General features: G+C 40.0%; 1 protein-coding gene across 1 annotated transcript in view; it reads left to right on the forward strand.

The window, feature by feature from the left end:
- The window catches only part of STAT1 (signal transducer and activator of transcription 1), a 29,130-nt gene that overhangs the window by 1,841 nt on the left and 9,859 nt on the right, over window positions 1-17,430 (forward strand). The window contains exons 2-18 of the mRNA XM_069781873.1: window positions 1,006-1,134; window positions 1,777-1,921; window positions 3,202-3,300; window positions 5,188-5,283; window positions 6,030-6,108; window positions 7,203-7,294; window positions 7,908-8,059; window positions 8,335-8,493; window positions 9,882-9,974; window positions 10,416-10,475; window positions 11,702-11,731; window positions 11,818-11,911; window positions 12,832-12,873; window positions 13,926-14,009; window positions 14,545-14,643; window positions 15,146-15,281; window positions 17,146-17,201. Coding sequence (XP_069637974.1) covers window positions 1,007-1,134; window positions 1,777-1,921; window positions 3,202-3,300; window positions 5,188-5,283; window positions 6,030-6,108; window positions 7,203-7,294; window positions 7,908-8,059; window positions 8,335-8,493; window positions 9,882-9,974; window positions 10,416-10,475; window positions 11,702-11,731; window positions 11,818-11,911; window positions 12,832-12,873; window positions 13,926-14,009; window positions 14,545-14,643; window positions 15,146-15,281; window positions 17,146-17,201 — 1,644 coding nt within the window. The 5' untranslated portion in view covers window position 1,006. The remainder of the gene's footprint in view (window positions 1-1,005; window positions 1,135-1,776; window positions 1,922-3,201; window positions 3,301-5,187; window positions 5,284-6,029; window positions 6,109-7,202; window positions 7,295-7,907; window positions 8,060-8,334; window positions 8,494-9,881; window positions 9,975-10,415; window positions 10,476-11,701; window positions 11,732-11,817; window positions 11,912-12,831; window positions 12,874-13,925; window positions 14,010-14,544; window positions 14,644-15,145; window positions 15,282-17,145; window positions 17,202-17,430) is intronic.

Raw genomic sequence — 17,430 nt, forward strand, 5'->3', positions numbered from 1 at the left:
CAGCAGCTGAGGGAACTGACATACAAACACTAATGAATTTGGCAGGAAACCATGTATAAGATAGTCCTCCACCCCAGTGCTGCCCTGTTCCTTGCGTAGGAACTGTCACCCTTTTTTAAAAGTTGCAGATGCAATTGGACTTGTGTCTCACCACCCCTGTTCTCAGCCTGGACTGTTCCTTGGACATATCTTTACATGCCACTTCCACTACAGGACGCTAACCTGCAGCCCAGTGAGGAGATAGTAACTGGTCTGCAGCCAGAGGCCATACATCAGAACACACAACCACTCTGTTATAGAACTGTTATTGTACAGCATGACTTCTCTCAGTCATATTAGTTCATTTTAAGTAACCTGTGTCTGAAAATTTGATCATGAGAACTAAAGCATATAGTAGAAAAAAACAGTTCTCCAATACTTCTCCATTTAAACTGACTTGAGATCTAGTCCATTTTCAGAGCATAAAGTGACGACGCACATAACACCTGAAAACGGGCCCCTAAAGGTTTCTTTGATTTTCCACTCACACTTTTTCCACCTTGTGGCAATGGGGAATACATCTGCACCAACAAAAGGTGAAACTCCACATAACAGGGTCTTGATCCTGCAGAGTACAGGTATCAAACACATAGGTCCTCATTCCCATATCCCTACTAAGCAAGAGAGCAGTAACACTACCTGTACCCTAAATGCTGTGAAAAGGGCTTCAAAGGAAAAAAAAAACAACAAACACATTTCATAGGGAAGGGTGATACAGCTTTGAGTTATTTTTCATGCAATAGCACACTCTCTTAATTTGCAATTATTTTTTTTTTATTAAAACAAGCACAGAAGAAGTTGTGTTTAGTTTTAATCATTAGCTTTCTACAATTGTTACAGATGAAAATAAAATGGTTTTGTTTGCTGGAAACACTTTTCCTTCCTACTCCTCCAATTTTGCCGATTTGCAGTTTAGTCCAAATACTACTTAAACATTTACACTGATTTTTGTTTTGCCCTCCTCAGGATGACTCAGTGGTACCAGCTACAGCAACTTGATTCCAAGTTTTTGGAGCAAGTTCACCAGCTATACGATGACAGCTTTCCTATGGAAATCAGGCAGTACCTGGCACAGTGGCTGGAGAATCAGGATTGGTAAGCATAGAAACTGGCCTTCAGGTTGTGTGATGAGCAATGTTCTCGTACATGCTGTTATGGGCAGCAGAAAAACACTGGGGAAGCAAGCTGCTAGGTGAACCTTTGCTGGTAGGACACTTAAGTAGCTGTGTGGGTGCTATAGCCTGTGTCCCTGCCCCTCTTCAGGGCTTTCTAGAGGGGCCTGACACCTAGAGTAACAAGTGTACTATCTCATATTTCCCTTGGTTGGTCTCTAACAAAAGCAGCTGTTTTAAGATCGATCAGACCTTGGCAGCTCAGTCTCTCGCTGTTTGCAGACTTTGAGCTTTTGCCAAGATTTCTGTGCAGTGTCTTCTTTTAGAAGAGTGGTACAACATGCACATGCATCAGGTTCACTTTTAGCTTCTTGATGTGCACGGAATGAGTAAATGAAGTTGCACAGAACATGGCAAGAATAATACAGAGAAACGCGACATTTCTATATCAAGGAAAGTAAAGTCAAAGTTGAGAGAATGAAACTGGCTTATGTTTGAAGGTAATTATTACTGATTGCATCTGCTACAACTGGAGTTTGGGATTAAAAATAAGGTACTCCTGTATGTATTTCTTGAATGCTCTATTGAAAGTGTTTTTAATACAAGCATGCCTTAATTATTCTAGGGAACATGCAGCCAACAATGTATCTTTTGCTACGGTGTTATTCCATGACCTGCTGTCACAGCTGGATGACCAATTTAGTAGATTCTTGATAGAAAACAACTTTTTACTGCAACACAACATAAGGAAGAGCAAACGTAATCTTCAGGTATGGCTGGGGTATATGCCTATACATTTGCCTGAATTGCTTCAATAGTGCAGTTGGATGCCTCTAAGCAAACTACCCTACCGTGAGAGATTTTCACAGAGAATGTGTGAGAATCCTAATTTAAAAGTCAGAATTCAAATGTGGCTCCATTTTTGTTTTAATTGGCTAGAAAGTTACAGTTTCATTACCAGTACAGATACATTTTCTGAGAACTCTAGAAAAAAAGAAAGTTGTAGTTTGTGAGGTGTTTACTATATGTATTTGGAGCACTTACTCGAACGTAGTTTCACTTACCCCACCACTTCCCCAGCTGGTTTCGTCAGTGTCCTAATAAGCTTCTGATGCAGAAGAAACACGGGGGAAGGACTTCTTCCCATATAACTGCAGAACTACATTTAATAGCAAAGGACTTGTCATTAGACAGCACTTCTGTGCATCATATTCTACTGACAAAGAAAAGGGCCAAAGCAATTGGTAGTGAGTGACAATGCAGAACATACCCTTAGTGGACTTAATTACTTTCGTTAGTCAGACCTTGCTTCCTCCCTGTAGGGCTCTATGCCAGAGGATCCTCCATAGAGTCACCTTCTCCACAGTCTATTTCCCACACACCTAGCTTCTCCTCAGCACAAGTCAGTGACTAGGGGACCGTTTTCTGAAGAGAGGAGAACATGACCAGGCTGTACTTATCTGATAATAACTATAGATCAGCAAGAAAAGGTCAGTCAAAAAGGCTGGTACAGCTCAGCAACCCCCTGGGGCAGCACCATCCTGGGCGGAGAAGGGCAGTACTCAATCCAGAGCATGTTTCAACTTTGTATGCATGTAGAACAGTAAGGTTGAATTTGTATCCAGCCTTAACTATGCATTTATAAATCACAGCTAACATATCTCCTTTAGATCACTGTGGAAGAGCTGTACCTGTCAAACTAGAACAAGCGCCCTTTAAATCCAGCAGCTATACTTCAAAGGCTCGAGAGAGAGGATGAGCTCTCTCTAGGACTGCAGGGTAGTATCTCACTTCTCCCAGTAATGCCTCTGACCCTTTCCTGTTATTTTGTGCTAAGTCCCATCTCTTTGTACACTAATGAACTTAAACAGAAACTCATTCTTGGAGATGGTTGTAGCTGTCACACTCCCTGTAGTCTTGGAGCGTGCTATGAGCAGTATGTGCCCTGAAGGAAACACACAGTCACCCGCTAATCTTTTTGCCAATCGGTTTACTGAAGGACAAGAAATTATGGGCATGAACTTTAACAATAGACTGTCTCTAATGCCAGGATAACTTCCAAGAAGACCCAATACACATGGCAATGATCATCTACAACTGTCTGAAAGAAGAGAGGAAAATACTGAACAGTGCCCAGTTGTCAAATCAGGTAACAGTCTTGGAATGTTTACTGCAGTTGTATCTACTCTTTCCTATTATTTGGGACAGGGGGAGTGGAAGAAGACTGGAAGAGGAAACAGACTGTCCTCTCTCTGCAGCAATATGTTTCTTAAAGACAGAAGAGTGAACACTGTATATGTACCAGCTGGACAGTGTGGCTTGTTTGTGCTGTATGAAGCATTTGGAGGGGAGATGGCCAGGATGTAATTTTTATGCCTTGAGTGATGTAAAAGCTATGCATTTTTTTAATGCTTCTGTACTATAGCCTGATGTGCTCATCAGATTTTATTACAGTTTAATAATTAGTGCTTGTCTTATTTCTCCAGCAAGATTTTAGCTTTTTTCTTTTGCATTTTACTCCTTAATTTACTCTGTATTAAGCAACTGAGCCTTGGTGCTTCTCTGGACTGTCTTTCTGGGAAAATGATGCATTGTTCTCCTTCCCAGTTATCTCCAAGTATTTCTTTCTATTTTTGTTTTTTAAAAGAAGCCCATTTCTTTCCTCTGAACCATAGGTAAAGCCATATTCTTCTCCTTCCTCATCTATTCTCTGATTTTTCATCTTCTTGCTTTTTCCTTTGCAAGGAGAACTGTTTTGCAATAAAAAAAAATCTGCAGTTGGGAAAGGCATGCAAACTATATAGCTAGATGTAATCTACTTATGTAGTAGTAAAGTGATGACTAACCGAGCATGTTAAGTTCCGATACTTACATACTTCCCTTTAGGGCAAGTTTTTGAATACGTAGTGTTAGAGTGAGAGCAGCACTCGGGCACAGGCTTTCAACAAGGGTCCTAATGCAGCTGTGTCCAGAACAGCTCCTCTAAAAATGTGACTCTGACAAAGCCCTTGCAGCTGCAGCACAGCTGTTCAGTTTCTATTCTGGCAGCATGCAATATATTTGGGTCATCAAAAAGAGAAATAAGTCCTCCTACACTTACTGTTGGCAGTAGGTACAACACCATGCCCTACGTCTGCTTTCTGGTAAGTGTTCTCATTTCTCAAAGCTGAGAAGATAAAATGCAGAGCAGGCACAATTAAAAGCATCATAAAAACCAAAGGAGAATCCTGAATGTTAGAGTATGCTTAGATTGCTGTAATAGTCTGACTTAAATCTATGATGGGGGACCTTTGGCAGTTTACCAAAAGAAATACTTTAGATGGCCTTAGTGTAAGTTGAAGTGTTAATCAGAGCAATAATGCATACCTGACTGTCCCACATTGGAGGAACAGCAAGTTTTTAACACCAATAGTACTGTTAATGTGTGGAACAGAAAATCCTGTCTTTCAGATTACTGCAGTTCTCCCTGAGTGATGTCATGCAATAAACTGAGGTATTGAGAGGTATTGAGATCAGCTTTCAAAGAAACTATACAGAGATATAAAATGTGCTCAAATCCCTTGTAGGAAAGAAACTGCATACCAGGTTACCCCATTTGCCTATACGCAAACCTATCTTGTTCTGGCTCTTAGCCTGTTTCCCCCCATATCTTGTATAGATGAATCTAATACTTGATGTCATCCAGCCTAAAGGGTTGTTGTTTTCTTGAGATTTATTTAGAAGATACATGAAGATAAGCAAACAAAATAATGGATTTGTGCAGAGAGAAAATGGAATATGTTTATAGCTTGTATTGCTATGATGAAAAAATGCAGCATTACCACATAACAGGCATTTTTAATTCTCCTTTGTTTCTTGCAAATTCACCTGACCTCGATTTTAAATTATAAAACCTTAGTATGATTTATCAGAACAAGCCATACTTCATCATGTTGTTTGTCAACAAAAGCCACTAACTTACGTTAATGAAAAAAGTATTTGCTGTCATGCGTCACTCTGGTTTGACTTCTGTTGTTGTTCTACTTGCTTCCCTCAGATGGAAGTGGGGAGCATACAGAACACTGTGATTGGGATGCTGGACAAACAGAAGGAGCTTGATGCAAAAGTTAAGGCTGTAAAAAACAGTGTTATAGTAAGTATAGTATAACTATTTAAAGTAGTGTTTGTTGCTTCACATATGTTGAAAAGCTTTCAGTACATAAACTTCCTAAAATGACAAAAAATAATGGAATGGCTTGGTTTTCAAGTCTATAATGAGTGATTGTCTGAAAATAGAAAGTAGTTATTTATCAGTAGCACCATAATACACATTGGGATTTGACTGGTTTAGCAAGATCAAATTTCTTGTGCCTAAATCTCAGCAACATTTTACCTATCTGAAATACTAGCAACTGAAAAAACCCTCTTAAGAAATCATATACTGACCAATTTGTTGTTAACTAAAAGATAGATTTTCATTTAGTATATAGATGGTTATTGTCTTAACAAATACTGTCATGACAGAAAGCTTTTCTCCAAGCAATATCCAAGAATTTGAAATCTTGTTTAAAATTCTATGTGCTGTTCCAAGTTTTTCTACTGTAGCCTAGGTTCTTGTAAACTCTTAAACTCTCCTAAACTTATATGGCTAGACAGTAAGGGCTTTTTGGTATTTTATAATTAACAGATTTTAGTTAGCTGAGAAGAGGGAGGGAGAGTGAATAGAAGGTGATTAAGTTTAGGGATATTTCCTGTTAGGGAGTTCCAGGAAAAGGCATTGCTACAAAACTGGACTTCGTCTCTGTAAAGGGCTGGTACCAGGCAGTTCCTAATCAGAAGTAGTCTTGCATTACATGAAAGTATTGAATAATTGTGGCCACCTTCATTTGTGCCTTATAGGATGTGGAGCAAGACATCAAGACATTAGAGGATATGCAAGATGAATATGACTTTAAATGTAAAACCTTGCAGAATAGAGGTGAGTATCAAGGACATACCCTGTTGCGTATGGTTTGTAAGAGTAAACTCTGCTGTCTTATGTCAGGAAACTAAACCTAATGATATGCAGCCAAACTTACTGGTAATGTCCCTCCTTCATTAATTCTGCTTTATGCTAAAACCTGAATTGCTGAAAAATGCATTCTCTGCATCTGTCTGTTCTGACAAGAGCCTCTTTATTAACGCAGCATTCCTTTGTCCTTTATGTCCCTTTGCTACTAGAAATAGCAAACCCTATAGACTTTGACTTGTTCAACCATACACCTAAATAGTTAAGTTTAGGCTTCTCTGCCATCTTGTATTTCACAAATGCCTTCCTGCTTCAAGTTTTGTAGGCTTTTGTGTACTGAGGGAAGCACATGCAGCTCTAAGTCCACACTGGTTTCATTATATAGATCCGTCTCTCTTTTTCACTACTTTGTTCTAGAAAAAGCTTCAGTTTCCAACACAAATTGACAGTTGACTGTCCCTCAGAAGAGGGACACGTTCAGAAGATACTAAGGGGAGCATTGAGCCACAGTCTTGCTCTTTGTACTTAGGGGCAGGTAGCACTTCCGTGAGGCAGATGGGAACCTCTAACTTAAGGTCAGTAGGCAGCAGAGGTAGTAGCTAGGGTGACTATGTAGGATCTGTCAGCCTGGGCTACCCTCAGGAGGCTGTAAACATCCTCCCTTGAAATAACAGTTAACATCTGTTGCCAGGTTGAGTAATATGAACGATTCATGTCTGAAGTCAGCATGAGAACAAATAGCTCAGTGTGTATCTTTACACAATGTAATCACTATTTTAAATCAAGTTCTTGCTCTGAAAAGCAAGCAAATTTACATCTCAATTACTGGGATAGTGGCTTTTCCTTGCATTAGTGCTTTAAGTATAGACTGTGTCCCTTCAGAAGGGGGAAAGGAAGAATAAAAAAAAATATCTAGGAGACAGTAAATATTTCCTCTCTTAAGCTTTAAAAATATACTTCACTTGACATTAGCCAGGGAGGTCACCTCCTCCCCGCAGTGTTTCCGCCACCCATACTTCAGCACTCCTTCAGCCTCACCTTCACAATTGGGACTTATTTTACAGAGCTTGAGTCCAATGGTGTGTCGCAGGAGGAATTCAAGAAAGAACAGATGAATCTCAAGAAGATGTTTTTATCACTTGACCTCAAGAGAAAGGTAGCGCTCAAGTTTTCTTTCAGAAGGCAACAGCACTTCATTTTGAACATATGTTCATTTTCATTGGATTGACATAACAAATTATGCAAAAGAAAACTTTTCTACTACTTTCAGTTGAACTAAGATTTCATTCTTTCCATCCTGACTGAAAGTCTAGGATCTCTGTAAGCAATTTCATTTCTCTTCTAGCAACCTTTATGAAACTGTCAGGTAAAGCTAAAAGAACAATGAAAGGAAAAAGATGTCATATCTTGAGGAAAACACTGATTTAAAAAACTGTGGCTATATTAGAGTTAAATGTGCTCACTCTCATTGCAGTGCTCAAATCTACAGCAAGCACTGGGTGATCCCAGATATACACTTGGGACTTGGATGCAAGACACTAGCTCTTCAGAATTCAGCAATACTGAATATGCTTTGTTTCTCCACTTAATCTAGCAAATACCACAGCTAAAAAGAAGAAAGTGTTTTTAGAAAACATCATGTGTTGACAGAAACTATTACTTCGAGGTTCTTGCAGAGTTTTGCAAGACAGATAGCATGAGCTAAAATAGTACTTATTTTCCTGTATGAAGTATTTTTAATAAACAGGGTAATTTAATATTCTCCATAGGAAGTGGTGAACAAGATAGTACAGCTGCTGAACACCACAGAGCACACACAGAGTGCTCTTATTAATGAGGAGCTGGTGGAGTGGAAACACAGGCAACAGACTGCATGCATTGGTGGCCCACCCAACGCCTGTCTTGACCAGCTACAGAACTGGTAAGTCTCTAGTCAAGGACTGCACTGGACAGGAACTTGAACTGTGTTATGAAGGAACACCAGATCTGTGAAATAGACTGATTATTTACATTACACATTTTCATTCTGTCACAGCGTAACTACATTTCATTGATTTTATTAGCTCACCACATTTGCAATGAGCAGGAAGTGTTCTTTGTGCACTGCCTAGTCCAAAGGCACAGTCACCTGACTGGTGTCTCAGCATTATTACAATACAAAAACATGCTAAAAGTAATAAGATTGTATAATTGTAGGTTCACCATTGTTGCTGAAAGTCTACAGCAAGTTCGTCAGCAGCTCAAAAAGCTTGAGGAACTGGAACAGAAGTTTACCTATGACCCTGATCCCATCACAAAAAATAAACAAGTTCTGCAGGACCGAACATACAGTCTTTTCAAACAACTCATCCAGAGGTAACAGTCAAGAGGGGTCTTTTTGTGTTTGCATGAATAAATGGATGGAGAGCACCTTCCCTTCTGTTCCCTCAATATTTCCTGCATGCTAACTTTGCATTTTCTGAGGTTTTCCTAAGTTTGTCACAAACATTAAACTAAATGATCATTTTTGAGATTTAGCCTATCTAGGGTTTCCACAGGTTTAGGCCCATGGAAAGGGTTTGTGATCAGTCATTATTTAAGTTCGGAGAAGCTACGCTACAGCGTGCATTGATTACAAAATCAAACTGCTAGTTTGTTAGTCCATTTCTTGCTTTAAGCTTCAGCCCTGCAAAGTTCAAGTAAATGGAGGCAAGAAACCATCTGCATGAAGCTATGCCCAAGATAAATACACACTAGATTCTCCAACCCTTTGTCTCTGGACACATCCTCCTTGTCTCCAGCATAGGGAGGCCAGCCCTACCTCTGTATATTCTCTATGATGCAAGTTACTGTAGCTGGTAGTTGCCCCACGTAAGATCAGAGTCCCATTCTGTAGACATACAGTAGACAAAAATTAATGCTGCAGAAGACTTGAATCTAGCAGACAAGAGCTGGGGCTTAGATACAGTAGGTAACATCCTGTTACAGAGGGCTAGAACACAGGTTTCCAGAGTCCCATTCAAATGCTTTGACCACTAATCTCCAATTGCAAGACACAGGTGCTGCTTTTCAATGAAGCAAAGGCAATGAGGAAGAGCTGTAGAAGTTCAGCTGCTGTTTAGTTATCTTGCCTGTGAGTATAGTGGAAGGAAAAGTCTCCATGCTGCCTAGGACTTGGTAACAGTAGAAATACTTCAGGATTTATGTCTATACAGCACAGTGCTACACAAAAAGTGCCCGAGACAGCAACAGTTTGGCGTGTATCAGAACAGGTTAGCCTCAGGATTTTGCTTCGTGGGGTTAGCTAGCCCTCGTCAAATCCCCAGCTAGCTTATCTAGCCCTTGGGCACACATTGTTATGTAGCACTGTCTCACAGCACTGTAACCATAAGAATTTAGCAAGCACTGCAAATGGCAAATGAAGCAACACTCCTCACTTCGATTATGCTAGTTACATCACAGTGTTTACATGCTGTTTGATTTCAGGGAACTTTGAGGTAGCGCTCTCCCTCCTCAAGCCATCAGTGTATTTAGGAAAAGCCAACCCTTATGAAATCACTTTATACTTGGAATGTTTCTAGCCCCATTGATACAAATGAAAGAAACCAGTGCACAGACCTCTGTGTAGACTGAAACTGAATGAATGAAGTCTATAGTACTACTGGTAAATTGCCGTTCTTTTAAAGTTCACTTTTAATGTAATTTCTTATTCCTTAAAGACAACGTTGATAAATAAAAGTGCCTTTGATCTGTTCTTTCCATAGCTCCTTTGTGGTAGAGAGGCAGCCTTGCATGCCAACACATCCTCAGAGGCCATTAGTCCTGAAGACAGGAGTACAGTTTACTGTAAAGCTGAGGTATGTTTTCCCCTTCCCCCTTCTTGTTTTGTGGTAAGCCTTTCATGTCATTGACTTCCTACAGCTGAGAGGATTGCACATCTTACACTGTAGCCCAAGTGCTGAGGTCAGGAGGAGGAAAGTGCCATGTGACAGGGGGATATCGTTTAGCAAAGTTTAACTTGCATTCAGCTTTTACCCTTTACCAGAAATGGGGGGGTATTGAGTGCATAAGAAACACAGCCAAACAGCAGAAGACACATGCAGTCCACTTTGTCATGCAAAAGAACAACTCATTTGCCCATCTAGGTTCCTCTCTAAATGCTATCTTGTATGGAGCAAGCTTGGAACCTGTATGTGGCCCTGAGTGGTGCAGCTTAAATATACCTGTGATAAGCAATGCAATAGAAGAGAACCTGTCTTTTGCAATTTCAGTTATTAAAACAAAATTTCTCTTTCCAGATTGCTGGTGAAATTGCAGGAGTTGAACTACAACTTGAAAGTGAAAGTTTTATTTGATAAGTACGTTGCATTTTTCTCATCCCTGTGTACGTTAATGGTAAGCAGTCCCCATGTTCAGAAATCCAAAAGGCAGTCATAGTGTTGAGTTGGCCAGGAGCAGGCTGGTTCTCCATGGCAGCAGGTATATCCTCCCTTTTTCTTACCCATGCCCTTGCTCTAAATCTCTCTCTGCTGTTAGAGACATGTCGCAAAGTGCAGACAGCCTCAGCTTCTTGCTACCAGCTCCACTCAGGTGCACTGAGGAGAGCTCACTACTGCTAAATCAGTCTATGCACAGAGCAGCACTTGGACAGCACGTGCACTGCAAAACCACTTCTCTGTTGTGGGTGTTTCACTTGGCCTAGCACTGGATGAAAGCGTAGCATCAAACTCCACTGTTTCCAGTCACATAATTCAGCCTTGTCTTTAAAATATCTTACTTTTTGGGTAGCCTCTAGTGAGGAATCCGGCTATCCTAAAGCTGTCTTTGAATTAGGGGTATAAACAGTCTACCTTTAACCTGTGACATGTTCTCAATTACTGAAAAACTTAAAGCAATCTAAACAGTCTACTACCAATCTTTTGTAAGCAAGTTCAGCTTTTTACAAGCACTACAGTTCAGATGAATTTAGCACTTTAAGGGCAGGGGAAGAAATGTAACAGGCCCTCCAAAATAATGACAATGGCTGTGCTTTTAAGAAAGCAGGTGGGTTTTTGTCTTCCTATTCAAGCCTTTAGGGGGCATTCTGTTCACTTGAAACAGCTCTGGGGTCCAGAAACTTGCATGGAATGGGGAAAAGGAAAAGAAATTCTTAGGTGGATGCGTGAGCTGAGGCTTTGAGAAGTGCACCAGATATAATGCAACTCAGTAAAATCGTGAGTGGTAGGAAAACTGATTCAAGTGATGCAGCAATTTATTCAACAAGTTGGATGGTTTGAAAGCAGATTTAGAATGACAGTACTGTGTAGGGTTTTTTCTCAGAGCAAGAGTTAAAACCTATGTAGTAAAAGAAAGGACTTTCTTTGATTATAAAGCCCCCATAGCAAAATTTAAGGCTCAGTAAGAGACAGCCTGTGTAGCACAATATGTATTTTGACTGCTTGAACCAATGGCCTCCTCTTTTACACAAAATATTTCACAGAAGCATTTTGCCAGTTCTCAGTCACCTGTCAGCTACTAAAACAAACATGGACATTTTCTCTGTGGCAGAATCTTGAAAAGATTTGTCTTTTCTTTTTGTTGACAGAGATGTAAGTGAGAAGAACTCCGTCAAAGGGTATGTGACATCACAGTTTGGTATGTTAATATTGGGTTCTTTCAGTGAATTTGAGACTTAATTCTTTTCTCTCTCTCTTTGTGAAGGTTCAGGAAATTTAATATTTTGGGAACAAACACAAAAGTAATGAACATGGAAGAATCTACTAATGGAAGTCTAGCAGCAGAATTCAGGCACTTGGTAGGGTTTTGGGTTTTTTTTTTCTTTTATTGAAACATCCATTTAATTGTGTGGGTAGAGGGTGTGGTAGGAAGGAAACAAATTGCTTTTGTTATTGAAGTCATTGTTCACCCTTGTGTAAGAGGAACTATGATCATCTCTCCTTCTTTGTTCTTCCCTTTTTGAAGTATTTGGCCTGTTTCAATTGAAATGCTATTGCTTTTGTCACTGAAACGGCCAGAAATGCAGATAAGAGTATTTGCTGCCATACAGCTTATGTTGCAATGAGTTCTTTGGAGGAAGGAGAAAAAGAAAACCTAGAAATGCTGTTTTGGGCCTTTCAGAGGAAGGCCCATAGGTAGGAAAGCTTGGGGTAGTTTAAGAACTTTGAGTCTGGAAGATGAAAGTTGTCTAGGAGTGGGCAGCTACAAGAAATTCAGTGCTTTTAGCAGACTACACAACACTTTTGATCTGAAGATTGTGAGATAAATCAGATTGGTTCCATCATTACTAACAGGAAAGGAAAAATGCAAGTCCTGAACCAGTGAACATGGAAGTCTCCCTTCCTCATCCAGAACAGACACTGTCTGGAGTTTATTGTCCAATTCAGAGAGGTACTTTGATAAACGAGTATTTCATCTGATCCTTCCTGATTTCACACTGCTTCTGTTCTTATAAGGCCTCTTTACATAAAGGCATTACATTATAGCAGTGCAATATCTATTTTCACAGATGAATAGTTTATAAAAGAGCAGTAGTTACCTACAGTTTAATCCTTTGGCTTCCACAGCTTAGAACTAAATAGAATCAGACACTAATGCAGCAAGCTTGCATACAGTTGAGCAACTAGGGCATGCAAACATTTCCATCCTCTACCACTTTCATTTGTGGCTGAGGTAAATGAGTGATGGGTTTTGGTTTTTTTTGTTGTTCGTTTGCAGCAACTGAAAGAACAGAAAAATGCAGGAAGCAGAACAAATGAGGTAAGCAGCACTAACCTTGTTTGTAAAGCTTTTACATAATACTAAAAAGGCATTCAGGCTTTTAAGATAATGCTCTGCTCAGCCCCCTGAAGAAATACACAGGATGACAGATCAATAGGAAAGGACTTAAGCGTTTCTAGGAAGTGATCTGTGTAGGAGGTGTCTAGAAGTGAGAACTACTACCACAATGGTGTCCCTTTGGACTCTCCCTCATTGGTATCTAGCTTTAACAGGACTGTCTGGCAAAGACAGATTTTTCTTTGGCTTCTAGGTAGAAGCCAAAAAAAACCCAACAAACCCCTGCCATTCTAACAGGCAGTTTTAGGAAGTTAGCATTATCACTTGACTTTGGCTTGTGTCGTGGTTTAACCCCAGCCAGCAACTAAGCACCATGCAGCCACTCACTCCCTCCCTCCCCCCACCCAGTGAGATGGGGGAGAAAATCAGGAAAAGAAATAAAACTCATGGGTTGAGATAAGAATGGTTTAACAGAACAGAAAAGAAGAAACTAATAATGATAACACTAACAAAATGACAACAGTAATAATAAAAGGATTGGAATAAACAAATTATGCACAATGCAATTGCTCACCACCCAGTTAGTCCCCAAGCGGCAATGCTCCTGCCCCCCACTCCTCCCCGTTCCTATACTACATGTGACGTCAGATGGTATGGAATACCCCTTTGGCCAGTTTGGGTCAGCTGCCCTGGCTGTGTCCCTTCCCAACTTCTTGTGCCCATCCAGCCTTCTTGCTGGCTGGGCATGAGAAGCTGAAAAATCCTTGACTTTAGACTAAACATTACTTAGCAACAACTGAAAACATCAGTGTGTTATCAACATTCTTCTCATACCCAACTCAAACATAGCAGTATACCAGCTACTAGGAAGACAATAAACTCTATCCCAGCTGAAACCAGGACAACTTGTAAAGTGTTTCTGAAGTCTACAGCAAGTAATCTTGGGCAGAAAAGGTTTTTCCCCATGATAAATCCCCTTACCTTCCCCCCAAGCAATTTTCAGTCCCTGAAAGATTTTGTTTGTTTTTTTAAAGGGTCCCCTCATTGTAACTGAAGAGCTTCACTCTCTGAGTTTTGAGACGCAGCTGTGCCAGCCTGGCTTGGTAATAGACCTAGAGGTATGTGTTAGGTGAATCAGATGGACTTAAATTCCTGTATGTCACTCATGCTGACAATCTAAACTATCTTTTTATTTCCTAAGTACTGGGATATCAAGCACTTTCAGTTATTTCAAAATATATGAATGACACTTCACAACATCTCTGTATAGACACATGCAGTGAGAATGCTGTCAAATTTCTGGGTAAATAAGAGTAGATACGCTTTGCAAAGTGTCTGATAACCAGCCCTGTGTTTTAAGCTCTCTAGATACCGCTTTCCATTTATTTCAGAAGCAATATGCTATGAACTCTACCGTTAATATCAGTGCTATAACTGACACTAAATGAAAGTCTTTATCAGACAAAAATCACCTCAGTCTTTCTAGTACTTCATCATGCTGACATTTTCTGCCCTACATACAAACTTTGAGTGAAAAAGTTAAGACCATGCAAGCAGGGAATTACAATGGGAATTGGTTTGTGGGTAATCTAGAGGAGGACTGCAGCAGCAGTACAGGATAGTCTGACATGTTTCCTTTTGGGTCACTTTCAGACCACCTCCCTTCCCATTGTTGTGATCTCAAACGTGAGCCAGCTTCCAAGTGGATGGGCTTCTATCTTATGGTTCAACATGCTGTCTACTGATCCCAAGGTATTTGAAAAAAAAAAAAATTGTATCAGAAATACTATGTGTAATTTTTAAGCATTGTCTGTATACAAGTGGCTGCTGCATTTTTTTCCATGCAGATGACTCTTAATGGCCTTCAAGTGTAGAGAGAGGCACAGTGACTTACTTCCCTATCCTAAACAGAGCAATGTTTGAAACCCATATAAGGATCGTATATGTTGTATTCAGTATATGCAGTACACAGCAAGAGGCCAAATAAACATTCAAGAATTCAAATACAGTGCACTTGAGTAATCTAGGAATTCTACCCACTGGGAGAAGACATGTCCAAAGCAGAGTCCCAGAGATTACTTTTCCTGGTTAAAAGCGCCTGTCAGAATAGCAGCCTGCTTTTGCAGAGTTGTGTCAAGCTAACATCCATTCTTAAATCTGCATTTTGTTTTGGCAATACACTTTCGTAAATTCAAATGGCATTCCGAAATTAATGTTTATTAACCATAGATTGTATTTTTCCCTTCCATTCCAGAACTTGTCCTTCTTTCTGAATCCACCTTATGCAAAGTGGTCTAAACTTTCTGAAGTTCTGAGTTGGCAGTTTTCTTCTGTAACAAAGAGAGGACTTAATGCAGATCAGCTGAACATGTTGGGAGAGAAGCTACTTGGTATGGTCTGCTTCCATCACAGATAGCCTGTTTGAATTTAAGCTAATTCTACATCTTTTCTGCATTCTATTTTAAGTTTTCATTTCCTCTCACACCTTTTCCCCTCATACAATATCGCTTTATAGCAATGGAAGTGTTCTTCAGTTTTCAGTATGGTAGAGTTTGTAAATGAAGGTCAGGTCATGAAAAAAATCTGCAGTTCTAACTTAAGAGTTCTATGCATTAGCGCAGTGCAGATTGGGGCTAGTTCTGCCTTTTAAAAAGAGCTACAGAAGTAATGCACATGCTTAGTCAATCTTTGAGATGGCTGTTTCTAGGCATTTTTTTGGTTTTGTTTTTAACTCCATCTCCATTTATTTTAACTTCATGCATGCCCCCAACTACAGTGGGGGTTTACTCTATCTGCATAAACACAGTTGCAATACCAAAGTGCAAACACTATGAAACTATTGAAGGATATCAAATTGAACATCTCCCAGATGAGAGTCCTTAGTAAAAGCCTAATCAACCATGAGTTTTGTTTCCAAACTCCTTGTCAGTTTGCCTGATAGGCAGGACACTTGACACTGCTACTGAGTTTGCATAGTAGACCCTAGATAAAAATACTGTTGATTCAGTGTATTCCACTCACCTTAAGTTTCAGGAAGCATTTAAATTTAAAGGGATTTGACATTAGTGGGTCTAGGTGGTAAGTACAGCATTCCAGTCTAATTCCCTTCCTCTAATTTCCCCAAGACATAAGATCTGACAAAAAGCTTACTGATTTAATAGATTACTTTTCAGAGTTCTGCAAGGAGAGTAATTTTTTTAGTTTAATTAACCATCATGAAAACAAAGTGACCACTGACATATTTCTATGGTCAGCTTGCATTTGAGAGCTTCAGAGATTTTTGTCAAGCTCTGGTAACAGTAGGGATGCTATTTAAATCTTATCTCTACAGCTAAAAGTCTTTCACTACCAGAAAAAATCCAGGTAGTTGAACATTATATATTCAGGATTCCTTAGTGCAAGGGGGCACAGAATCTAACAGGGTGCCAGGATACAACTCACCTGCTGCTTTTGTGATGTGAAAGTTGACAGAATCTTGGTCTCTAACACTAGCAGCATCAGAAACAAGCTCCCTAATCCAATTTAGGTTTAGGGATATGAGAGGGAAAAGCAGCATATTTCTGACTTTATTGAAATCCATAGCATGATCTGTAACAGTAAGAATTTGGCTCTGAATACAGTCAGGGTCTGCAAAGCTCTAGCTGCTGTAGTCACAGCATAGGATTTTCTTTGTGGCTTGGATGTGGTTGTGAAACACTGTTGACATAAGAAGGCAGTGGGAAATGATTGCAACAGGAATGAGATGAGTCTGTGGTTGGGGTAGACCTAGAAGTCAGAGAGTTTCTGGGGCAAAAGCCTACAAGCCACCAGAATCAAGACAGGAAAGTGCTTAATCTGAGAAGGATATTGTAGGGTCTGCTGAGCTCCTACTGAAAAGCTTATGGGTTGCAGTTTTCTTGTTTTGCTGGAGAAGAGATGTGCAAGATTTCAGCCTCCTTCCTGGAAGCTTTTTGGAACTGGCAAGTGTTAGGAGTAGCATAACATAGAAAGTGTCAGAATGAATTGGTGCCCATTACGCAAGGTCTGTTTAAATACATTTGGTCATTCTGATGCAGTGAACTTCTCCAGAGGGAAACTTTGCAAGCTCTCCCTGCACTAGCTGTGAAAATACAGTAGCCTTCCATTTCTTTTCTTTCTTAGTCCAACAGCTCAGAGGTGTAAATAAACACTCAGAACTTAGTGCTATAAGTGCCTTCCTTTCAGCCTTACTAAGTAACATATGGAACATAACTGAATTCAATTTATTCTGCTCAGGGCCAACAAGCGGAGGATCTCATGATGGCCTTATTCCTTGGACAAGATTCTGCAAGGTATGAACACAGTTTAAAAATTGAGATGGAAGAGGGAGTTTTGTCTTGGTTTGTTGTGGGGTTTGTTTGTTGGGGTTTTGTTGTTGTTGGGGTTTGGGTTTTTTTCAGGGTGCTTTTTTTTTTTTCCCAGAAGCGTACCCTAGTTATTCTAGAGCTTACATGGTTGTGGGAGGTTTTGGTGGTAAGGTTAAAGTAGCAGCAGCAGGAGGAAAACCAGCTTGTGATAGCA

The sequence above is a fragment of the Haliaeetus albicilla genome, chromosome 4 (genome assembly GCF_947461875.1).
Source record: "Haliaeetus albicilla chromosome 4, bHalAlb1.1, whole genome shotgun sequence".
In the NCBI taxonomy this organism is placed as follows: domain Eukaryota; kingdom Metazoa; phylum Chordata; class Aves; order Accipitriformes; family Accipitridae; genus Haliaeetus; species Haliaeetus albicilla.